The sequence below is a fragment of the Aquarana catesbeiana genome, linkage group LG04, assembly GCF_042186555.1.
Source record: "Aquarana catesbeiana isolate 2022-GZ linkage group LG04, ASM4218655v1, whole genome shotgun sequence".
NCBI lineage: Eukaryota > Metazoa > Chordata > Amphibia > Anura > Ranidae > Aquarana > Aquarana catesbeiana.
In genome coordinates, this window is record NC_133327.1 from 311335484 (window position 1) to 311362687 (window position 27204).

The 27204-nt window shown below is 40.1% G+C and overlaps 1 protein-coding gene across 2 annotated transcripts in view; it reads left to right on the top strand.

Annotated features, from left to right (window-relative positions):
- LOC141140046 (CD109 antigen-like) overlaps positions 1–27204 on the top strand; it is a 343299-nt gene that overhangs the window by 113399 nt on the left and 202696 nt on the right. For both annotated transcript variants that reach the window (XM_073626809.1, XM_073626808.1), the window contains 2 exons: positions 11836–11945; positions 14213–14449. In XM_073626809.1, coding sequence (XP_073482910.1) covers positions 11836–11945; positions 14213–14449 — 347 coding nt within the window. The remainder of the gene's footprint in view (positions 1–11835; positions 11946–14212; positions 14450–27204) is intronic.

The following is a 27204-nucleotide window of genomic DNA, read 5'->3' on the forward strand; positions in this document are numbered from 1 at the left end:
TTGGCCAGAATAATAATTTATTCTGGCCATTGAAATGAATTAACACTCAAGCGCTAAACACACCTAGCGTGTATAAAAACCAAAAGGACAGTGTCACGCTTCTAAAATACACTATATTACCAAAAGTATTGGGACACCTGCCTTTACACGCACATGGTATCCCAGTTTTAGTCCATAGAGTTCAATATTGAGTTGGTCCACCCTTTGCAGCTATAACAGCTTCAGCTCTTCTGGGAATGCTGTCCACAAGGTTTAGGAGTGTGTCTATGGGAATATCTGACCATTTTTCCAGAAGCTCATTTGTGCTGTGGACGAGAAGGCCTGGCTCGCAGTCTCTAATTCAACACAATGGTTCGAGTTGAGGTTAGGACTCTGTGCAGGCCAGTCAAGGCCCTCCACCCCAAATTCGCTCATCCATGTCTTTATGGACCTTGCTTTGTGCACTGGTCCAAATCATTTGGTCGAGGGGGATTATGGTGTGCGGTTTTTTTTCAGGGGTTGGGCTTGGCCTCTTAGTTCCAGTGATGGGACTCTTAAAGGGGTTGTAAACCCTTGATTTTTTTTTTTATAAATAACATACATATCATACTTACCTCCACTGTGCAGTTCGTTTTGCACAGATCATCATCTTCTAGGGTCCCCCAACAGCGCTTGCGGCTCCTCCCCACATCAGTTAACCCCCTAGGAGAAGCGCTCTCTCTGGGGGCTACCATGCGGGAGTCCAGCATTTGCATCCATAGACACAGAATGCTGGACTCGGCCCCGCCCCCCCGGCACCCACGTCATTAGATTTGATTGACAGCAGTGGGAGCCAATGGCTGCTCTGCTATCAATCTATCCAATCAAGAGCCGAGAACCCTGGGCAGAGAGGTAAAGGGCACCTCTGCCGTGGGAAAAAATGGGCTCAGGTGACTAAAATGGGGGGGCTGGGGGGCTACTTAGTGACAGAAGTTTTTTCACCTTAATGCATAGGATGTTATATCTGCAAAGGGTGGGCCAACTCAATATTGAACCCTACGGACAAGACTGGGATGCCATTAAAGTTCATGTGCGTGTAAAGACAGAGGTCCCAATACTTTTGGCAACATAGTGTATTTTCCTGCACAACTATATAAACCAAATAATGGGTTTCTCCATCTCCAAAAACACACTTCATATAAATGAACAACAATTAACATAACAACAAAGTCTGCAATCTTGCTATAAATCTCAAACAGTTCTCAACTTATGATATTGTATGTGTCTTCTTTAATTGTGCCTTCACTGTGGTGATTTATTCAAAACAAACTATATTACACCTTCAACCTTTGCACCAGTGCTTGCACCCTAAAAGTGAATACACTCACCAGATGTGCAGACCCCTTAAGTTAATAAGTGGGTCCACATAAGCATTATATAGTACTACATAACGCTTCCAGGATAGTAGGTTGTATTTTCTGATTAATGGGTTTACTTTAGCTTTAACATTAGATCCAATGCCTCACCGCTTGCCAACCATAAAAGCCCAAAAAACAAAAGCCGTATAGTGTATTATTTTTATTAGCTAATAACCGAATGTAATAAAAACATTGCGCCCTCACTTTACATATATAATATATGGGCCAGCATAAATCTCTGTCCGCTTAAGACAGGGGTGTCCAAACTTTTTTCAAAGAGGGCCAGATTTAATGAAGTAAACATGTGTGAGGGTCGACCTTTTTGCCTGACATTCTTTGAACCATTAAAATTCGGTCTAAGTGTGTTAGTCCGAGCACTAATACACTGCCCAACAAGATTTCTCCTGCCTTTGTGGGTGTGTGTGGTGAAGAGATGAGCTTGGGCGTGTTATTTGGATATATCGTATTTATCAGCGTATAATGCGCACCTTCACTTTAAAAAGGAAGTTTCAGGAAAAAATTTACATTTTAAATAAAGAACTGTGAAGCAAAATAAGGGCCAGTGCCCAACAATGCTGCCTAATCAGTGCCCATCTGCAGCCTCACAAGTGCCATGATTGCTGTTCCACCATTGCCATGAATGCAGCCCCACTATTGCCATGAATGCAGCACCCCCATTGCCATGAATGCAGCACCCCCATTGCCATGAATGCAGCACCCCCATTGCCATGAATGCAGACTCACCATTGCCATGAATGCAATCTCACCATTGCCATGAATGCAGCACCTCCATTGCCATAAATGCAGCACTCCCATTGGCATGAATGCAGCAGTCCCATTGCCATGAATGCAGACTCATCATTGCCAATAGTGCAGCCTGATCCATGCCCACCTGCAGCCTCAGAGAGGACAAGGAGGAGGCAGGACGAGCACCAACAGATTACATACAGGAGAATCTGTTTTCTCGGCGGCCTCTTTAATACAACGTCCTGCCTCCTATGATAGACAGAACAGTCGTCCAATGGCAGCCCAGGAGATGGGACTTCCTATTACAGAGGCCACACAGAAAATTCTCCTGTATGTACGGCACTCATCTCGCCCCTCCCTGTCCCCTCCAAGGCAGCCAGCATATATATATTTTGTGGCCCTTGGTGCTCGGGGATTCGTTGGGGGCCATAAAAGATATACATGCCCAAATTACCAGACGGGCCGTTCGAAACTGGAACCCGGGCCGCAATTGGCCCGCAGGCCGGACTTTGGACATGCCTGCCTTAAGGAAATGCAATATGGCCACCACACCTCCTGACTTTTGATACTTCCAGTGCACACCTCTACCTTTAAAAGTGCATGGCTTACATGCAGAGGAGTTTAGAGGCAGAAAAGAAAAAACGCCAGATGTCCCTAAAAGCACCGTTAAACACGTCCAGTGTGCTTAAGGTCTAAGAAAAACAGAATACATTGAAACTTGGTGTAGGACACTTTAAAGATATGTGTTCTGCTTCCTGAGCAGATTGGGCTTATGAGCCTTTGGGTCTCTATTTGTTTGCCTTGGGCAATAGTAGCTGTGTAATATAGAGGGCAGAACATACTGTATATAAACCTTTGAATACTAGAGCAATGTAGTAACTTAAAGTGGTTGTAAAGGCAGAAGGTTTCTATGCATTAAGATAAAAAGCCTTCTGTGTGCAGCAGCTCCCTCAGCCCCCTAATACTTATCTGAGCCCCATCTAGAGCCAGCGATGTTGCAGGAGTTGCCTGGGGCTCCCCTCCTCATTGGCTGAGACAGCAGCATGGCGCCATTGGCTCCCACTGTTGTCGATCAAAGTCAGTCAGCCAATGAGGAGAGAAAGTGGGCAGGGCTGGGCCGCGGCTTTGTGTTTGAATGGACACAGGGAGCTGTGGCTTGGCTTGTTGCCCCCATAGCAAACTTCTTGCTGTGGGAACACCCAACAGGAGGGAGGGGCTAGGAGCAGAGAAGAGGGACCAGAGGGGCTGCTCTGTGCAAAACCACTACACAGGGCAGTTAAATATAACATGTTCGTTATCTTTAACTAAAAAAAAAACAAGACTTTAGTATCACTTTAATGCAGTAACTTAACTTTTATACTAATCATGATAATTTTTGGCATTTGATGTAGATAATCATGACATTCAGGGCCTTTATTAATTACAGTGCTTTATAAATACTGTGCTCATTGGGGGCTGCTTGCTTTCACTCATCATCATCCTCGTATCAGCCCCCATGCATTAGCTAAACTCCAATGTTTACTACAGCAGCCTGTGCCCAATTCGTGTCACTTCTCATTCAGTTGGTTTATTTTAGCTATCATGTGACACTGGCATTCAGGTGTTAGGTAGGGAACATTTTGTGATCTGTTAGTGAGTATAGTGAAACTGACCATATGCAGACAAATATACACACACACACATACACACCGCACACACACACAGTCTTAGGATTCTTTTTTTTTTTTTTTAAACAGTTCTTATGAATAAAAAAAAAATACTTAAATTGAATCCAGAACTTTCTCACCTAACTTGGCTGAATCAGAAGTGAAACCATCAGCCTATAGATCCTAGTTTAACATACTGCCTATACAGGTCCATCACATCTAGTCTACAAACAACTTGGTTTTAGGATTCTACACAATAAAGCGTTATTAAACCCCAAAACAAAAATGTAACATATTGGAGCTGAGCAATTTAGATGTGGTGGCTGTGTTGGTTTTCTTTTTTTTTTTTTTATCGTTTATTTCATTTCACCTGGTGATTCAGCCAATAGTACACGTCCTGTTTTAGGGTGTCTGTGTTCTGTATGAAGCAGTAAATTAGACACCTTTGAACAGCAGCATTGTCAGTCTGGGGAGAAGGTAGTGTTAGACTAGCAGACTTAGATGGACTTGACTAACACATTAATACTGAACTCCAGCTAACACTTCATAAGCAGTTACAACAGTTTTTTTTCTTTAGATATAAAGGTTTTCCATAAATGAACAAAAAAAAAAAAGCTAATCACTGTAGGCACCCCTGTAAGTGGTAAATGGTTTGTCTCAACCCTCTAACTGCTACCTTGTCTAGAAGTAGGTTTAAGGGCAGAGATTAATAGACCCCAGATCTCTCCATAAAGCAATAAAAGTGATAAACAAAAAAATAAAAAATAAAATGAAATAAAAAAATGAAATAAAATAATAAAAAAAAATGTTTTAAAGTGCCCCATCCCCTTGTGCTCGTGCTGAGAGGTCAATGCATAAGTAGGTACCCAAAAAGTGTCAAAAGTGTTAGATTGGGGTTGATTTACTAAAGGCAAATCCACTCTGCACTACAAGTGCACTTGGAAGTGCAGTCGCTGTAAATCTGAAAGAAAGATTTAAAATGAAGGGAAGCTCGGCTGATTTTATCATCCAATCATGTACAAGAAAAAATGCTGTTTCTTATTTTCCTTGCATGTTCCCCCGGATCTACAGCAACTACACTTCCAAGTGCACTTGCAGTGCAAAGTGGATTTGCCTTTAGTAAATAAACCCCTTAGTGTCTGATTTGTCTGACACAATATCGCAGTCCCGCTATAAGTTGCTGATTGCCTCCAATTCTAGTGAAAAAATTTAAATAAATATCCCATAGTTTATAGATGGTACAACCTTTGCGCAAACCAATCAATATACGCTTATTGGGATTTTTTTTACCAAAAATATGTAGAAGAATACATATTAGCTTAAATTGATGACAAAATTAGATTTTTTAAATTATTTTGTGTTTTTTTTTGTTTACAAACTATTTTATTCAGAGAAAAATGGTGGTACAAGTAAAAACAGATCATCAAACAAAAATGCATTGTAAAAAAGACAGGACTGAAAATGTGTAGCATTAAACGGATATGTTTTATAATAGAAAGTAGAAAATATTGTTTTGTTTTTTTTTAAATTGTCGATCTTTTTTTGTTTATAGCACAAAAATAAAAACTACAGAGGTGATCAAATACCACCAAAAGAAAGCTCTATTTGTGGGGAAAAAAAGACATACATTTTATTTGGGTACAATGTCACATGACCGCGCAATTGTCAGTTAAAATAAGGCAGTGTTGTATTGTAAAAAATGGCCTGGTAATGAAGGGGTTAAATCTTTTCCGGAGGTCAAGTGGTTAGAGTTTTTTTTTTTTCAAAAATTGCCCTTGAAAAATCGCTGCGCAAATACTGTGTAACATAAAAAATTGCAATTACCACATTTTTATTCTATAGGGCCTCTGCTAAAAAATATATATAATGTTTGGGGGTTATAAGTAACTTTCTAGCAAAAAATACAGATTTTTACATGTAAACAAGAAGTGTCAGAATAGGCCTGGTCCTCAAATGGTTAAGAAATATACCACACATTAAAGTATACCAAGGCTGGATCAAGGGGGGGGGGGGGTGCTGAGGAGGGCTGCATCCCCCAGATTTTGGTTGCGGCACCCCCAAGCCAACCTATGCCCCTTCCACCCTGGACACTGTGCCTGGCACACTGACTGATGCTGCAGAATGCTGCACTTTCTTTATCCTTGCAGTAGTAAATGTACTGCCTGGCTAAGTTGATAATCGGGTAAAAAGGGGGCCCAGCGGGGTGGGGTGCCTTACCTGTGCCATTCCTCTGTCATCTATAAAAGTCAGGTTCTCCAATCCCAGCTATGCATTGTGTGGGGAGGAGGAGCTCTACTACCTGTGCCCAGACTGTGTGCAGTGCAAGGATGAGAGAAGGAGCTCTGCAGAGTGCCCTGTCAGCAGTGACCCCTGTTTTCTGCTGAGTTCCCTGTTAATAATGACCCCGGTCCTTTGCCCTGCTAGCAGTGACCCCCTATCCTCTGCTCTGCCAAAAGTGACTCCTGTCCTTTGCCTTGCCAGCAGTGATTCTTGTCTTCTACCCTGCCAGCAGTGACCCCTGTCCGCTGCCCTTCCAATAGTGACCCTGGTCCTATGCCCTGCTGACCCCTTTTCTCCACCCTGTTGACCCCTGTCCTCAGCTCTGCTGTCCCCTATACTCAGCTCTGCTGATCCTATCCTCAGATCTGCTGGCCCCTGTCCTCAACCTTGATGACCTCTTTTCTCCACTCTGCTGACCCCTATCTTCAGATCTGCTGACCCCTGTCTTCCCCCTGCTGACCCCTGTCTTCCCCCTGCTGACCCCCTGCCGACCTCCCATTCTCTGCCCCTCTGACATTTTTTACTGCTAAAGCTGGATCCTGGCCTACAGTATACCCCTAGTCATAGCATGCACTATATTTAACTGCATGACTAGACAATTATATAAAGTTGTGATGGTCATTTTTGGAAAAAAAATTGAAATATATTCACATTTGTGAATGTATATATCCAGCCTGTTGCTTAGTCCCTAAGTTTTAATTAACTCAACTTGAACCAATTCATTTTATGGACGATATTCAGCCTATCTGTCTTTTAACTAATGTCACGTAGCATAGCGATGCTTATTTTTATGTTTACTCATGTCTCTAGTTCCTAGGCAGTTAGGATACATTATATAAGCAAATTTTCAATCTAAAAAATAGCCTTAAACCATGTACTGTATATCTTATTTTTGTCATTATTAAAATGCTGGAATTTCACCCTTTAACCTCTACAGTAAGTGCAACAGCAGAACAAAAAAAAAATGTCAAAATAGTCAGTGGCCAAGTATTTACTTAGAACAGTGACCTGATATTTCCCTATTAAGTTACTACATATTCAGAGAGAAAACAAAATGCGTTCCTTTGAGACATATACTTGGAGAAGTCACACAAGTCTCATTTTAATTTAGTCATAGAGAGTTATTTAACTAGTAATTTCATAACAGAGCAACTCATCCCAGAGTTATGCCATAAATTACTGAGATATTTGAAAAATGAATTTTCCTTCCATTTTTGCCATATTCAGTATTTGGAATTCAATTTAAATTCTTATAAAGAATACAGCAGACTAGATATATGAATGATTTTATTTTTTTTTTCTTCATTTGTTGGTTATAAAAATACATAACTTGTGATATTCTTTGAGTTTTGCTCTATTTGTTAACCTTGTATAAGATAAATATAAGCATTGTTGGGGTGGGTATACCAATGTGGCAGATGCCTTTTCCAATGAGTTAGGCCAGTCCAAGCTGCATTTTAGGGCATTTGGAAGCACAAGTGGAGAGGCGCCTCTGGGAGCAGTCGTTTTTTAAAAAATCAATTCAATAGACAACGTAAGATCAACTCACATGTGGTATATAAATGAAAAGCATGGTATCAGAAAGTCGAGATGACGTTCCCACATCCTGTGACAAGATCCGTGCTGTGTATGATGCCCGGGGATCTTCCGAATGATGTAAATGATGTTTGGTCTGCTGAGGAAGGAGCGCGACTTGCAGAGCATACAAGTGCGCACGCTCATGAAACGCATCCATTTTTGATGACGACGTCCCCCTGCTGCCAGCCATCCACTGTGTTCCAAGCCTCGTTCTCAGGCCGCTCTTCCAGAGCCGGCGTTTACATCATTTGGAAGATCCCCGGTCATCATACATAGCATGGATCTTGTCACAGGATGTGGGAACTTCATCTCGACTTTCTGATACCATGCTTTTCATTTATATACTACATGTGAGTTGATCTTACGTTGTCTATTAAATTGATTTTTAAAAAAATGACTGCACCCAGAGGCGCCTCTCCGCTTGTGCTTTTTTTCAGCTCCTTGGAATATGGTTTCTTCCCTTAATTGATGGCAGCCTTGTGTGCTTCCTGTGGACGTTTTTTTCCCTCTCCCAATACCACTACATAACTGATTTGCCTGTGTATGCCAGATGGACTATATTGTCAATTACTAGCAGATTTGTATTGGGACTTCTATGATCTCTGTGTTGACGCGCCTATACTATTGTTCATGTTTGCATTTTAGGGCATTGCAGCCCACTTTTTTAAAACGGAACACAACATAGAAATCGGGTGCCCATGAAGGGGTTTTCACATTATTATCCAGCTCTCCTTGTTCTCTCGAAGACTTCCTGTCACCTGGCTACTGGCTAGGGCCTGCCCACTGGTTGCGTCCTCCTATCTCTTGACTCCTGGCTGGGGCACCTCTGACCCCTGGGTAAGACCTCATGTCTCCAATATGGGAGCTGTCTCCAAACTGGGAGCCCTGAGCTATCCTCAGGCTTGAGTATATAACAACTCTGTACACCTGTGTACTCACTAAAATCTGGACACAGGATTGAAGGTTCCTTCCCACCCAAGACACTTTGGAACCTTTAAGCTTCGGGCCCCAATCCAGGCTTACAGAATCCAGAGAAAGCCAAAAATGCAGCCTTCTCTGTTCAGAAACAATTGTCTGGAACAGTGTTTCTCAACCTTTTTACCTTGGAGGAACCTCTGGCAAAAAGTTTGAGATCTCGAGGAACCCCTGAAATAATATTCACATCTACAGCTCACGGAACATTGGTATGATCAGCGAGCTGTTAATAACAAAAGTTATTTCTAGAAATAGCATTGAATAAAAGAATAAATATTAAAACGTACCTATTTAATGTGAAACTTGTGCTTTCTTTTCCTGCAGAGCTGATCCATTCAGGGGACATTACATGGGGCAGAGCACATGACAGGGGACATTACATGGGGCAGGGGACATGACAGGGGACATTACATGGGACAGGGGACATGACAGGGCACATTACATGGGACAGGGGACATGACAGGGGACATAACATGGGGCAGGACACATTACATGGGGCAGAGCAAATTACATGGGGCAGAGCACATTACATGGGACAGGACACATTACATGGGGCAGAGGACATGACAGGACACATTACATGGGACAGGGGACATGACAGGGGACATGACATGGGGCAGGACACATTACATGGGGCAGAGCACATTACATGGGACAGGGTACATGACAGGGGACATTACATGGCACAGGGCACATGACAGGACACATTACATGGGGCAGAGCACATTACATGGGACAGGGCACATGACAGGGGACATTACACGGGACAGGTGACATTACATGGAGCAGAGTACATTGCATGTTACAGGCCACATGACAGGGGACATTACATGGGGCAGAGCACATTACATGGGACAAGCCACATGGCAGAGGACATTACATGGGACATGGGGCAGGGTACATTACATGGGGCAGGGGACATGACAGGGGACATTACATGGGACATGGGGCAGGGTACATTACATGGGGTAGGGGACATGACAGGGGACATTACATGGGACAGACTGTTGGGCACATTGTGAAGGGACACAGCGGGGCACACTTCAGTACTTGCTTTCTTCTTCTGGCTTCAGAGCTCATTTCATATCTCCTCCAGTGGCGCGCTGTTCCCCCTCGACCCCTCCTCCTCCTATCCTGTCCACCCCAGATGATGTCACATACAACCACTCGGGAAGGACAGGAGGCAGGAGGGGCCTGCGGGGATTTCTAAGCCTTGGTTCACACTAGTGCTATGTTTTTCAGTGCATTTTTGTAGTGCGTCTTTGGTGCATCTTTAATAGGCTATTCGTGCTTCATGCATTTTTTTTATGGGAGACTGGATTTTATACACAGAACTCTGCCAAAACACACAAAAAATACATATACACGCATTTTACATGCATTTTTGGTGCATTTCTATTGAAGTCTATGTGGCCAAAATCACACTGCGACTTCACCAAAATAGCACACACACACACCTTTTCAAAAGAAATGCACTGCAGCTGCAAATCATTGATGTGAATGGCCACAATAGAGAATAATGTGATTTTAATGTTCAGAAAAAAAAAACACTTAAAATGTAACCGCCTATAATCCTAAAGTGTTATTAAACCCAAAACCAATAATGTAATATATTGCAGCTTCAGTCTGAGGGGAAGGGAGAGTAAGATGGACTAGCAGATTTAAATACACAACCAAATTGAAGCCAAACTCCAGCTAATTCTTTATTTACAGTTACAGCAAACACCTGTGTCCTTTTGAGATAAAGGTTTTAAATGAATAAAATATAGCTGATCATTGTAAGTGGTGGTTAAGTGGTTGTAAAGTCTCATTTTTTTTTTTAGTTAAAAATAACAAACATGTTATACTTACCTGCCCTGTGTAGTGGATTTGCACAGAGCAGCCCTTATCTTCTTTTCGGGTCCCCCTTCGGTGCTCCTGGCCCCTCCCTCCTGCTGAGTGCCTCTACAGCAAGCAGCTTGCTATAGGGGCACCTGAGCCAAGCCGCAGCTCCCTGTGTCCATTCAGAAATGCAGCTGCGACCCTGCCCTGCCCCCTTTTCTCCTCATTGGCTGACTGACTTTGATTGACAGCAGCGGGAGCCAATGGCACCATGCTGCTGTCTCAGCAAATGAAGAGGGAAGTCCCGGGCAGCCGAGACAATCCTACAACATCGCTGGATCTAGAGGGGACTCAGGTAAGTGTTAGGGGGGCTGCTGCACACAGAAGATCTTTTATCTTAATGCGTTGAATGCATTAAGATAAAAAAACCTTCTGCCTTTACAATTACTTTAAGGTGTATTACTTGAAAATGTTGAAATAAATGTAATCAACAACCATCTGTTCAAAATTAAAGTTAAAGAAAAAAATTAGCTGCCATTGCTCACCTTATAAAAGATGCTATTTTCATAGATCTCATTGATCTATGGCTTCAGTATTTAGTTACTTACCTGAAACAAGCATAAAGCCCATGATCCACTCAGTAAGCTGTAAAACTATAGAAAGAGAATGACAGCCAAGGAGCTAGCAACCTCTAAAAAACAAAAGTCAGCAAAGGCAACTCCCAATATTCTACCATGACAGGTTTACTTTAAGCATTGTTTTTCCTTAAAAAAACAAAATAGGCAGATTCATGTGACTGTACACATTTGTTCAACAAAGTCCTCAGATTCTGCAGAAAATATAAACTCTCATGAGGTATACACCAAAAGAGGACTGGTTCATGGTCAAGATTTCACTGCATAACGTTCAAAATTCTGTTACATTTGAATACATCATCCCTGGGATTGCTATGCTTTCACATACTGTATTAGGTTCTGGATGATTAGCTAATATTAATCACTAATAATAATAAAATACCATTTCTTCTACCTGCTGGTATTATGCTCTAGAATTTGGCATCCTATAAACCTGCATGGCCAAAGTTATGAGTTTAAAAAAGAGGGCAAAGCCTAATTTCTAGAATATTCCTATTTCTCTAGCCAGCTACACATAATAACTTATGCCTAAAACGTGTAAGTGGATAAGTACATGCAGCTAACGTGGGCTCAGCACTCCACCATCTCCTACACTTTAGGATGGGTTGGTATTTTTAAATTTATAGTAAAATTGCAGTGATAATTAAAATGCATTAATGGGGAGTTACTGACTCTTGGGTGGAATTTCTCTTACTACATGTGATAATTGACTAGCATTGTACATGCATGACAAATATTCATAATAATAATAATATTCTGCGTGCTCTGTTTCCTTAGGTATTTCGCAGAACCAAACTTCCAGCATATATGTTATTGATAAAGATTACTACAGTGAATTTTACAACTATCCCACAGTTCTCAAACCAATGCTTAACTTCACTACATATGTAAGTTAACATTCCCTGTGACACATTTTTTTATGCAATATCTGCATTTGCACACTGTTTTAACCTAAAAGTACTTTTATGAAAGTATTTATTAGAATGAAATAACAAGATTCCTCTTATCTCACTTGGCTGATGTGTACATAGAATACATGAGGTTTAGATGATTGGTTGCAGAAGCTCTGGGAAGATACCTTCCTTCCGAGATTTCTAATATGGAGACATGGAACTGTTAGAATACAGCACATATAACACTAATGGTCCTTAAACTTTCTCAACAAAGGGCCACTTCACTGTCCCTCAGACCTTTTGGGGGGCTGGACTGCTGCCAATGGGACTAAAAGAAATGTGTCAGCGGTAATAAATTATGCACCAGGGCTGGTGGTCAGTGGGATTTTAAAAAATATAACTATACTGTACCTGAACGAAATGGAATAATGTACCATTGTTGGTGTTAGTGGAAGTAATGGTGTCCCATTATTGGTATCAAAGGGAGGAATAATGTCCCCTTATTAGTGTCAATGGAAGGAACATTGCCCCATTGTTGGTGCAAGTGGGAGGATTAGTGTCCCATCAATGGTGTCAGTAGATGAAATTGTGCCCTGATCATTGTTGATGTTAGTGGGAGGAATAGAGCCCCATAATTGGTGACAGTAAGAGGAATATTTTCACAGGAACCAGAAAACAAAGGACCAAAATACCAATAGTAGCAAATTTCAGGCACTGTGCTGATGGTGAAGCCGCTCTTCTAATCTCAAATTACTGGATAAAATGAAATCTAAAGCACAAAAGCAGAAGGAAAATATAAGGCTACACCATCACAATGAAGCTTGACAAAAAATACTTAAATTACTTGGATACGAGTCACATTATACTGTGTACTACTGCTTACTCATGTAAGTATGGTAGTGTAGGTGCTGTGGTCCCCCTCCATCTTTGCTGGGCACTACTCCCATTATTAACTGCAGCTGCTTGTTTTACACCAAATATATCACTGCATGCAGTACCCCTATTAATGATGGCCCTTCAGACAACCACACCACTCTATGTTCTGACAAACAAGATCATAATTATAGCGATAGCAGGTCATAGCTTTTTTAGGTTTTTTAGCCTTGCTTAGCTATAACGATATACTCTCAGATGCGTTTCCTGCTTTTGTGTTCAAACATTTAGTAAGACATACTCAAATTGGTCAGAACTGGAATTATATTTTTAGTAGTACACTCTATTACCAAAAGTATTCGGACTGCCTTTACTCGCTCATCCATGTCTTTATAGACCTTGCTTTGTGCACTGGTGCGCAGTCATGTTGGAATAGGAAGGGGCCATCCTCAAACTGTTCCTTGGTATGCTGACACCTTAAGAGTTCCCTTCACTAAGCTAAGGGGCCAAGTCCAACCCCATACCATAATCCCCCCTCCTCCAAATGATTTGGACCAGCGCACAAAGCAAGGTCCATAAAGACATGGATGAGCAAGTTTGGGGTGGAGGAACTCAACTGGCATGCACAGAATCCTGACCTCACCCCAACAGTACAATAGAACACCTTTGGGATGAATTAGAGCAGAGACTGCGAGCCAGGCCTTCTTGTCCAACATCAGTGCCTGACCTCATAAATGCGCTTATGGAAGAATGATCAAACATTCCCATAGACACACTCCTAAACCTTGTGGACAACCTTCCCAGAAGAGTTGAAGCTGGTATAGCTGCAAAGGGTGGGCCAACTCAATATGGAACCCAATGAACTAAGACGGGAATGCGATTAAAGTTCATGTTCGTGTAAAGGCAGGCGTCCCAATACTTTTGGTAATATGGTGTATGTAATTATCAGTCTGTTAATATTTTCAGAATTTTGGTTGGTTGGTAGATTGATTGTGTGAGAGCACTAATTAGCAAGAAACATTTTTCATATTTATTGAAAAATGTATCTCCCTGTGAACGGTTAGGGAGAAAAAATAAATGATAAAATTAAATCATGTGCGCCAGTATTTTTGGGAAGATACTGTATATACCAGTGGATGGTTGTGCTTATAAAGTATCTATTACTGTTTATGCTGACAATTGACTTTTCTTGTAATATTTTTGCACAGACATTAGTTGTTTACTATTATTTAATTTAGGACAGTTTATGTTTTTTTTTTTTTACATTATGCCCAATATCTAGAACAGAAAACTTTCTGTAACTATTTTCGTAACAATAAAAAACTTATGTCAAATATTAAATAGTGTTTCCTTTATTTATTTATTTATTTATTTTTTATTTCCCTCAGCTTAAAATGAAGAGATACGATGGAAGAAACCTGACTGCAGATGATAGAATGAATGATGTTTCTGTAACAATAATTCAGTCAAAAATGTTTTTCACTGAAGGGACTTTTACAAAAATGTCCCCAGAGGAAGAAGGTAATATTGAAATTCAACAGGTTATAACTTACAATCTTCCTGAAAATGGAATACTTCACATTGAAGTGCCTATAAATGCTGACACAGTTCATTTAAAGATCAAGGTGAGGATTATTTTTGTTCTAATGTGAAATTTCTGAATTGTGTAACTTCAAACGTTGGATATTGGCTTTATGACTTGCATATCTCACCTGGAGGAAGAAACGATACAGAAGTCATAAAACCAATATGACTGTCTCCTACCCTTACAGTCCAACATCCCTTCCCTTAAAATTGTGAAAACTGTACTCATGTATCCGTTGAGTGACTGTAAGTGAAATAGTAAAATCTTCCTTAGTTGCCTACACCTTCTAGCAAGTTTTGGTGGGCAGTGAGGTTCTCCTTTAAAAGAGGAAGAATTTTCAAGACATCAGCAGACATCACAGTATTGATGCCAAATAATGCTCCAAAAATTGAAATGTATAAGTGAATGCACTTTCTTCAAATTAGAACCACAGACACTTAAAGAAAAGTATCTTCTGTGCAAAGAAGGCCAAACAGCATTTAAAATAAATGAAGATAAAAACACGGATTGTCATCACTTACTTGCAAACAATGACCTACTATTATAAGATAACAAATTCCATGTGGACTTCCTTCAACAGATTCAACATAGAGAGAAAATATTCCAAATAAGGTAGTATGGCTGAGACTCTAATTCCATTTGAAACCACATATAAAAGTTACTGCCCAAAAAGTAAAAATGAAGTATCCAGCCATGTTAGTTATATTATAGCATAGAGATTCTACCCCATCAAGCTTTTTCAGAGCTTTCCTAAATGGAAATATGAAGTGCGGATGTCACAGAAAATTCAGGACTGAAAGTTATATTTACTTCAATTCTGCACACTGTTTTTATCTTTTATCTGCCCCTCCTCTTAAACACAGTTTGATCTTCTTTGTACAAAAGTGGTCTTTTGCTTTTGGTAAGTGGTTTTTATTGCATTCACATCATTTTTGGAGCACTATTACACACAATTGAGATTCAATCCTCAAAGTACTGCTGGATAATATACTGTACTAAACTTTGTGAAAACTTTGCTGTTTTAAACAACTAGCTGTTTCTATTTCTTAATACAATGTTCCCATTGCTCATGGATCAGATTTGCAGACTAATTTGCAGAATAGAAAAAGCATACATTATTGCTAGCCTTAAAATATATCCCTCTTATCGATCTACCCTATGTTAATTTCATTTTCAAGCAGCTGGATGATCATGGGAAGAAAGCAATTGAAGGAATACATGAATGCATGAATGTTATAAAATGTGAAAAGGGGTTCTTTTTTCAGCTCATTTTAAGTGCAATGTGTTACTAGATTTTTTTTTAAATTATTCAAAACAGTTGTATATGCAATGTGTTTAACAATGTGCATTTTGATATCTGCCCATAGGGATGACTATGAGTAGTTAGCAGACTTGCGGTTGAGAACAAGTAAACATACATAGCTGACTGTACATGTAGCCAGAAAATGACTGCATTCAGACATTGGTGTGGTCAGGCCCCATTAGGAACATGCCTGATAGTGATCCATTTAAATTCAGTGAGACTTTTTGATGACGCACACAGTAGTATGTGGCCAGTTGGATAATACTTCTGGCATGTTTGCAGCCAACTTACTTAAGTGTTTCTGTATTACAAAGTTATTGGCAGAGTGTTAGTAGAATTGTGCAATATGTAGATATTTGTGTCAACTGTTAATATTCCTACTAATTAGTATGGGATTTCTTTGATCCTGTATGCCAGATTCCTGGTCCTGCAGTATCATTATACTGTATGAGGATGATATAGGATTTACTTTACACGCAAATCTCGCTTTTCTATTGGGAAAAAGGAATAATTCTTTGTTGACCACATATTTTTTTTTAACATATTGGAAAATCTCTGTTAATAATAGCAAGCACTTTGAACAAACCCCAGTTGCCTGATTTCTTGGATGCTAAATCATATATGACCATTTATTGCAATCAGTGCATGGATTATTCACTTCACTTTAGAAAATCAGGTGGTGCATTGCTAAAGTTTGGCTGGTTGTGAAGAATTGATAACAGTGTGTGAACCTATAGACTTGTATACAAATGTGCTTATCCTACAAATTCTACGATTTTACAGACATCCACCAATATTCTAACAATAGATTATCACCTTAAAAATACAACTGGCCAACAGACTCTTACTCTGATAAGGGTGCCTGCTGTAATACAACACACATTCTTTTTATCACCTGAATTTTACCAATATTACCAATTTCATCAGATTTAGATTATAGTTTAAATATATGCCTCAATTAGGGTTTAGATAGGGGTAGGTCCGTATAATTTCCTTTAGAAAAAGAGAGCCTGGGGGTATGGGTAGCATTTGGTAGCATATTAAAAACAACAATACAATTTCCAAATTATGTTCAAGAAAAAACTTTTGGGGCTCGTTCACATGGGAGGTTGAGCTGGGGTTGTACTGCCCTCTGACTGACTCTCTTAATTTGTAATGGTGGCCAGACCGGGTTACAATTATACTCTATGTTGCATTCAGTGGGCAGTACCAATGCCAAATGCCATACATTCAAGTACATGAGGCTATGCCACAACCCCAAGGCAAATGCTAGGCTAATGGTCATAGTGCAGTATTCCCATAAAAAATTCTTATTCAACTGCAAAAAAAAAAAAAACTTTTAGAAGTCAGCAGTATTGGTAACAACTCCTGTACCACACTTCGAAAGGAGAGACACTATGGTTGAGTTTTTGAACTCTCAACATAAAGGTGAAAAAAACACCCATGCTGGCTGATGCAGCTCCCAAGTAATCTCTGTATTTTTCCTCTAGTCAGCTTTTGTATGGTACAGTCAAAGAGTATGTAAACTCAACATATCATATTCCTGATATGTGCCTGCTGTACCATGTACAGTGCCTTGCAAAAGTATTTATACCCCTTGAAATTTTCCACATTTTGTCATGTTACAACCAAAAATGTACATTTATTTTATTGGGATTTTATGTGATAGACCAACACAAAGTGGCATATAATTGTGAAGTGGAAGGAAAATGATAAGTGGAATTTGTATGCAGCCCCCCCTGAGTCAATACTTTGTAGAACCACCTTTCGCTGCAATTACATCTGCAAGTCTTTTTTTGGGTATGTCTCTACCAGCTAGAGGGTGAATTTTTTGCCCATTCTTCTTTGCAAAATAGCTCAAGCTCTGTCAGATTTGATAGAGAGTGAACAGCAATTTTCAAGTCTTGCCACAGATTCTCAATTTGATTTAGGTCTGGACTTTGACTGGGCCATTCTAACACATGAATATGCTTTGATCTAAACCATTCCATTGTAGCTCTGGCTGTATGTTTAGGGTCTTTGTCCTGCTGGAAGGTGAACCTCCGCCCCAGTCTTTTGCAGACTCTAACAGGTTTTCTTCTAAGATTGCCCTGTATTTGGCTCCATCCATCTTCCTATAAACTCTGACCAGCTTCCCTGCCCCTGCTGAATAAAAGCATCCCCACAACATAATGCTGCCACCACCATGTTTCACAGTGGGGATGGTGTGTTCAGGGTGATGTGCAGTGTTTGTTTTACACCACACATAGTGTTTTGCCTTTAGGCCAAAAAGTTCAGTTTCGGTCTCATCTGACCAGAGCACCTTCTTCCACGTGTTTGCTCCCCACATGTCCCCACATGGGACACAGCAAATGGGACTTCTTTTGGCTTTCTTTCAACAATGGCTTTCTTCTTGTCACTCTTCCACAAAGGCCAGATTTGTGGAGTGCACCACAATAGTTGTCCTGTGGACAGATTTTCCTAGATTTTCCCACCTCTCTGCAGCTCTTCCAGAGTTACCATGGACCTCTTGGCTGCTTCTATGATTAATGTTCTCCCTGCCCTGCCTGTCAGTTTAGGTGGACGGCCATGTCTGGGTAGGTTTGAAGTTGTGCCATACTCTTTACATTTTGAAATGATGGATTGAACAGTGCTCTGAGAGATGTTCAAAGCTTGGGATAATTTTTTATAACCTAACCCTGCTTTAACCTTCTCCACATCTTTATCCCTGACCTGTCGGGTGTGTTCCTTGGCCTTCATGATGCTGTTTGTTCACTAAGGTTCTCTAACTAACCTCTGAGGGCTTCACAGAACAGCTGTATTTATACTGTGATTAAATTACACACAGGTGGAGGTGGACTCTGTTTACTAATTAGGTGACTTTTGAAGGCAATTGGTTCCACTAGATTTTAGTTAGGGGTATCAGTAAAGGGGGCAGAATACAAATGCACGCCACACTTTTCAGATATTTATTTGTAAAAAATTTTGAAAACCATTTATCATTTTCCCTTCGCTTCACAAATTGTGTTGGTCTATCACATAAAATCCCAATAAAATAAATGTATGTTTTTGGTTGTAACATAAAAAATGTGGAAAATTTCAAGGGGTATAAATGCTTTTTCAAGGAACTGTATTTGTATGAAAAAGTATCCTGTTGTCTTTGCATTGCTTCCTTTGAGTGACATACCTGGTCCTCCTGCCAGTCCCCCTGCTTTTCTATTAAGAACTGACCACGCTAGGCAGGATCAGTACCCAGTGACATAACTTGGGTGATGTTTAGCTCAAATGAAGCACTCGCCAGAGAGTTCAGTCCATACCAGATATGTCTTTCCAGGGTTTGTAGGCCCACTTTTATTTAAAACAGAAAGAACATTTTACAGCAAACAAATAGCTTCCCTCGCAGGGGGTTTTCCACTATCAATACGAACATAATAATATTCAGCCTTTTGGTTTTCTTTGGTAGCCCTGCTGCTCTTACTCTCAGGCTTGGACCTTTCTCTGTCCTGGACCAGACAGCACTGTGCAGACATGCACACCTCTCTCTGCTCTTTTGCAACAACATAGACTGCTCGGGAAGGTGGAGTCCAGAATCCAAGGTCTGATTACCCTAAGAACCCTAGGATCCCAGCACACACCTGCACTATCAGTAAGCCTGTTGTCAGTGCCGGGACAAGGTCATCTAGAGCCCAGAGCGAACATGCTAAACTGCGCCCACCCCCCCCAAGATGTATGAGCATTATATGTCATTAAAAAATTCCCCCCCAAAATTGAGCACTGCTTGCTTACCCCCTAAGCAAAAAGTTCCTCCAGTACAAATCTGCCCCCCTGCTAAAATCCCCACTCCCAGTACAAGTCTCCCTAATTCCCCCCAAACAAAAAAAGCCCCCTCCCATCACAAATTCCCCCCTTAACACCCCATCTTAGCACAAATACCCCCCCTCCCCCACACACTACATTTCCCTTCCTTGCACAAATACTTTTCAGTCATCCTTACAAGCACAAATCCCCCCCACAAAAAATTCCCAGCCCTACCATGTCCCCTCTTGTAGCACAAACCCCCAAATCCCCCCTCCTAGCACCAATCCTCTTCTCTCATCTCCCATCCCAACACAAATCACCCTAAATCACCACTCCCAGCACTTCCATCCAAATTTCTCCTCCTAGAACAATTCTCACCCTCTGCCGCCCCCCCCCCCAAAATTCTGCCTCCCAACACAAATCCCCTCCCCCCAATCTACTTGCAGAGCCCCCCCCCCACTTTACATGATGCCACAGTTCCCAGGGCAACCACCCCTCCTGCCCACCCCTTGTCCTGGTCCTGCCTGTTGTCTACCAAACCTGACCCAGACTGCCTTTTAACACTGTGACAGGGAACCCCACTGTCACATAAGATAAATTATGATTGGTTGCCATGGCTTATTACATAGGAATTATTTCTTAAGAATTAAGAACTGATGGGGGCGTGGCCTAACTCCGGACCAAGATGGATGCTTAGACCGGGCTCTCCAGCACACAGGAGCAGCTAAAATAAGCATCTGGATCCCACAGCGCATACCTAACCATGGTGAAGGGTGACCGGAGCTCCTCATCTACCCGGGAACCGAAGGACGCAAACCAGCAACAGGTTAGCAGCATCCCAGCGATGTTCCGAACGGCGCAGGGTGAAGGCCTCAAAGCCGCGGCCTCGCCTAAACATCCCGTCCCGCTCGGCGGCTCCAGCCCTGCCGCGGACGGCGCGATCGGCCCCTACAACCCTGAAACACAACCGGGTCCCCCAGCACAACATCAACCTCAAGCCCTATGCCTAGCAGACTTGCAAGCAGTGGCCCTGGACATAAAAGCAACCCTAGCAGCAGCAGTCACAGACCTAAAGACTGAAATACAGACTGTAGCAGCAAGGATGGGTTCAGTAGAGCAGGCCACAGCACGCCATGCAGAAGCTATCAAACAAGTACAGAAAAATTCAGACATGCATCTCTCTCATATCATTGAGATTCACCGTCACCTGGAGGACCTCGATAACAGGGGGAGAAGACATAACATTAGAATAAGAGGAGTCCCAGAATTAGCAGATCAAAACCCAATAGAACAGACTGCTGCAGCAATCTTTAATGATCTACTAGACAGACCCCCTGACTCTCCCATTGATTTTGAAAGAGCTCACAGAGCCCTCAGACCGAGAGGAAGGGACACTGATCCTCCAAGAGATATTATTTGCTGCTTGGTAAACTTCCCTCTGAAAGAAGCTATTCTAAAAAAAGCAAGGGAAAAAAACAGAGTCCTATTCAATGGAAATGAAATCAAGCTATTCCAAGACCTGTCAAATATTACACTACAGCAACGCAGAGCCTTGCGTCCAATTCTTGATCAATTACGTACCAGAGGAATACCGTATAGATGGAAATTTCCATTCTGTCTATCAGCATCATGGAGAGGACACACAGCACTACTGCGCACACCCGACGATCTTCAATCCTTCTGTGACACATTAAATATCCCTTCAATCGAGGTCCCAGAATGGTACAATTCATTCATGATAAATGACTCCTGGATTGAAGTAACCAACAACTATACTCCCAGAGCCCAAAGGAACCGAGATCGCCGTCGCAGATCGCCATCAGATCAACATAACAGAAGAAGACTAAACCAAGGAAGCCCTGGAATCTCACCACCCAGACGCAGGGACCGCATGGATCATCAGGATCATATGGACACCTGAACTTTATCTGTCTATAGCCGTGATGTCTATTATCCTCTGCCCAAATAGGCATCTTCAACTAAGCTATAATAATATGGGGATACAACCCCCAGAGGAAACAGAAACAAGAAGATTAACAGACTTCTATCCAAACACAGAGAACCAAGTTTTCAGTTAAAAGAGAAAAAGGAAAAAAAAAAAAAAAAAGAGAAAAGAAAAAAAAAAGGTTGACTGTTAACTTTTATTTATCCCCAGTTTTTTCTTTTTTCTCCTACCCATTTACATTTATGATACATACCTAAGCCAAGGCAAGTATACCATCCTCTAAAAATACTCGAAAATGTAAAACTACTTTGGAAAAAAACATTATTTTGATGGTATGTTCAATAGGATATGATCTATGGAAAATGATAGTAAATATTGTAATTTATGCTACCACTCTGATACTCGGGTAATCTGAGATGAAGAGAAAATATATAAATAAATGAATAAATAAATAAAAAAAAAAAAAAAAAAAATAATAATAATAAAAAAATAAAAAAAAGAATTAATAGACAAAAATAATAAAAAATATAAATAAAAATAAAACAAATAAAAAATAAATACTCACAAACTTGGTTACCCAGTATCAGACATGTTAGATACTCCAAAATTGCAATATCTACATACACTGATCAACCCAGATAATAAACGAAATTCTAAATGAACATAATTAAAGTTTGATTTGAAATATCCTCTATTATAAAAAGAAGAGGAGAGTTATTAGTAGCTTGTGACTTATATTCACAGATCCAAGCTAAAGTTACATCTAGTTTGTTCAAACACAGCTTACGTTAATATTACTTCATTCTGTTGTTCGATTAAATCTAGTGCAGAGGAAACGTATCACGGTGGATTATATTAAAGGCCTTCAAAAATCCAAGGTCCATGTTATTTAATTCTAAGGCACTCAACCACTGCCCCAATGAACACATAAGGGAAGGTGCTATATAACCCACTGATAACACCCTCAATCAAGTAGAGGTATCAAACATAATAAAACAACAAGCATCTCATTAAGCCACCGTGGTGCCTTTCATTTGTATCTAATGAAAATAGAAATAAAAAAAAAAAGAAAAAAAGTTACAGGTATTAGACACACTCAATAGAAGATTTAACAGTTGCTTAATTCAGTATGGTATAATTTCTTGATAACCTATGACCTCTATCTAACCCCCCTTTTTTTCTCCTTAACTTTCTCTTTGTTTTATTTGTACATCTCATTTCCCATTCATAGATTATGCACTGTTCTTCTTGAATTTACAATATGTTATTGAATACAAGGGCTCCCTCTAGCGGCCAAAAGGCATAATTGTAACAGCTGATCTCAACAATTTCTGACCTGAAGAACTCTACTCATAATATGGCATAGGTTTATGTGTTACCCCATAAACACACAAAAGTTCAACACACTCTAGCCCACAAAGTATATTAAACCTTAATTATCGTAATATAGGTATATTTTATGAAATGCAATAAAATATAGCAGATCCCCGAATTATTAAAACATTATATTATGCTAGCTGCTCCGAAGTGCTTGAAAACAGTAACAAGTAAGAAAGGATTGTTTTATCTTATACTGCATATTAAAAAGAAAAAGAGAGGCAGTGTAGGAGTTCATCTTGCCTTACTTAGACCTCGAACCCACACAAAGGGTAAGAAATTTTTCTGCTCTTTGACCTTTCCGGATCCTTTTTTTTTTTTTTTTTTTTTTTTTTTTTTTTTTTTTTTTTTTTTTTTTTTTAAGGGTAGACTAGCTGGTCTAACCTACCTCCGGAACATTTACCCCTTCCATCTATAGTTGGGGTTTTTCCCCCCTTTTTTTTTTTTTTTTTTTTTTTTTTTTTTTTTTCCTTCCTTTCCCTCCCTTCCCCAATCTTAAGTAATCTTTCTAGACTAACGTAAAGACGAACAGATATAATAATCAGATCCTCCATAATATAGATCAGTATCACAATACCAACATCTTTAAATCCAGTTTTTCGAAAAACTACCTCCAAAATGCCTATCCAAAATCAACAGAAAATTTCTTCAACAATAAAATTACTCTCAATAAATGCAAAAGGACTCAACATACCGGAAAAAAGAACCAAATTTTTTAATGAATTTCATAAACAGAAAGCAAATATCATTTGCATACAAGAAACCCACTTTAAATCTGACAAAATTCCAAAAATACAAGACAAAAGATTTCCAACAGCTTTTCACGCCACCAATCCAGAAGGGAAAACTAAAGGAGTGTCAATTTTGATATCTAAACAAACTCCAATTCAGATCCATGATACAATGCTTGATCCAGGGGGAAGATACATATTTTTGAAGGGTAAGATAGGACCACATCCCATAACCATAGCAAATGTATACGCCCCTAACTCAAAACAGGTGGCTTTCTTTCGCAAGATAAAAGACCTGTTAACAACTTTCAAATCAGGCATTCTTATTCTTGGGGGAGATTTCAACACTCCCTTAAACCCCCTCATTGACACTTCAAGTGGTACATCGAGCCTTCCCTATAAAGCACTGAAACAAATCAAAATTCAATTTAAGGAACTAATGCTGCACGACGCCTGGAGAACTCTAAACCCTCAAACCAAAGATTTCACCTATTTCTCCTCTGTCCATCAAAAATACTCTAGAATAGACTATTTTTTTCTCTCACAACCTGACCTCGACCTACTGACCCATTCCACAATCGAAACCATGACTCTTTCTGATCATCACCCGATAACCTTGACACTGACCTTTCCGGAAAAAAAGACGATTACTAAAACCTGGAGACTTAACACCACCATACTAAAAGATCCCATAGATGTATTACATTTTAATAGTACACTAAAAGAATACTTTTCACAAAATGAAAATGATGAGACTTCTGTAATCACACAATGGGAGGCGCAGAAATGCGTAATTAGAGGAGAATTTATCAAAAAACTAGCCAATTTAAAGAAAGAACAACAATCCAAAATAAAATCACTGATAGAACAAATCCACAAATTAGAAATAGCACACAAAAGAACTGTTGCAATCTCAACATTTGAGGAGTTAACAAAAGCACGAACAGCACTATCAGAAGAAATTAACATGAAAACCAAAAGGCAATATATCCTAAGACATAAGATATATTATGAACAAGGAAATAAGAGTGGGAAATTATTGGCAAAAGCAGTTCAAAATAAGAAAGTTGCTTCCAATATACATCAAATAAGAGATAAACAAGGTACACCACACTCGTCGAATGAGGAGATTGCTAAACAGTTCGAAAATTATTATCAATCCCTATACAACATCCCGTCCAATCCTAGATGCCCACATAACACAGACAAGAGAACAAAACTCATTCAAGACTTCCTAGAGAAATACAGTCCCCCTCAAATAGCAGGAAACATAGCTCAAGAGCTTGAAGCCCCTATATCAGGCCCAGAGTTCGATAGAGCTATAAAGGATATGAAAATAGGCAAAGCCCCAGGACCAGATGGACTACCCCTACAATATTACAAGACATTCACCAATATACTGAAACCAAGATTTCTAAAAACCTTCCAATCACTACATACTGAACAACAGCCCCCAAAACAATTACTAGAAGCTCACATAACTGTAATTCCCAAAGAAGGAAAAGATTCTAATTTAGTCACTAATTACAGACCAATCTCACTGATCAATGTAGACGTAAAAATATATGCTAAAATACTAGCTAACAGACTCTTACCCCTATTAACCTCCCTTATTTCTTTGGATCAGGTGGGATTTATCCCAGGGAGAGAGGGACGCGACAATACAATCAAAGCACTAAACATAAATCATTGGTTAACAACCAATAAGAAACAGGGATTTTTTCTCTCCCTGGATGCTGAAAAGGCGTTCGACAGAGTGGCCTGGGACTTCATTGACGCAGTATTAAAACATATAGGAATTATGCCTCTAATGAGATCATACATTAGAGCATTATACTCAAATCCAACAGCACGAGTTCGTGTCAACGGCCACCTGTCGAACGCCTTCCACTTACGAAATGGTACTAGACAGGGATGCCCTCTATCCCCACTCTTGTTCGTCCTCACACTAGAACCGTTACTAAATAAAATCAGATCAAATCCAGACATTAAAGGAATAGAAATCCAAAATCACACATATAAAGTCGCAGCTTTTGCGGATGATATGCTCCTTTTCCTCTCAGAACCGCACATCTCTATACCCAATCTTATACAAGATCTAGAACACTTTCAACTACTATCAAATCTAAAAATTAATCACTCCAAATCTAATGCCCTCAATATCTCTCTAGCCCCAAGTTCAGTACAAATTAGCCAAAAAAACTTCTCCTTCTCATGGGCCAAACACAGTATTACATACCTTGGAATTGAAATTCCTACAAATCTAAATAATCTCTTTAAACTTAATTTCACCCCTATCCTAAAAGAAACGCATGATGATTTAAAAAGATGGAACTCACTAAACGTATCGTGGTTTGGACGTGCTTCCCTAATAAAAATGACAATTCTGCCCCGATTCCTTTACGTGATGCAAACAATTCCCATCAGACTACCAACGACATTCTTTGAATCCTTTCGCAAAGCCTGTTCTACCTTCATATGGAAAGGCAAGTCTCCCAGAATCAAATTCACTAGATTAAATCTACCCAAAAATAAGGGGGGAATTGCATTACCTGACCTAAAGAAATATCACCAGGCTGCCCTCTTAGCTCGAATAGTAGATTGGAACATCCATAACACAGTGAAAGACTGGGTATCTTTAGAACAAAAACAATTCTCCCAACAGCTTAAATCTCTTCCATGGATTCATCCAAAAAATCACTCAAAAGATATCAAAACTCACCCCCTAATAGGCCCCACATTAGAAACCTTTCGAAACACCTTTAAAAGAATAAACTCCTCTCCTTGGCTTAGCCCCCTCACACCGCTTAGAAATAACCCAGACTTCCCCCCGGGACTAGAACAAAATTTCCTTGCAAATTCATGGCCGCATAAAGAAATTCTAGTCAGTGACTTTTTTCAAAATAAGAGACTTCTATCTAGAGAAGAAATAAACAAAAACAACAACCCTAACCAAATTTCACAGTGGAACTATTTGCAAATCAGACATTTTTTGACCAGGAATGAGACAGCCCAATCATGGACAAGACAACTCACAAAGTTAGAGGAACTATGCACAAGAAAAACCCCACAAAGACACATTATATCTACTCTCTACAATTCACTTTTTGGGGACAAAACTGAGTTCTCCAGTGCGTCGTGCCAAGTATGGGAACAAGAGCTTGATTTATCTCTTTCAAAAGAGGATTGGGAAACAATATACATGCATGCTCATAAAGGATCTCTTAATGTAGCCACCCAGGAGTGTGGCTTCAAAATAATTACCAGGTGGTACAGAACTCCTGCCCTACTACACAAAATCTCTCCAAGCATCTCAGACAGATGCTGGAGATGCAAACAAGAAGAAGGCTCTATGCTCCATATCTGGTGGTCATGCCCCCTAATACAAAACTTTTGGAAAATGGTTCATGAAACCATTACCTCACTCACTTCAGAGAACATAAGTTTTAATCCAGCACAATACCTCCTTCACTACAATTCAATCCCCAAAAAACAATATTTAAAATCTTTACCCATGTTCATGATAAATGCAGCAAGACACTGTATCCCTTGCCACTGGCGCTCAAACTCTATCCCATCGAAAAAAGAATGGTTCCGGAGAATAAACAATATAGAAAAGATAGAAGAACTTATAAGTATTTCCCAGGAAAGGATTTCTAATT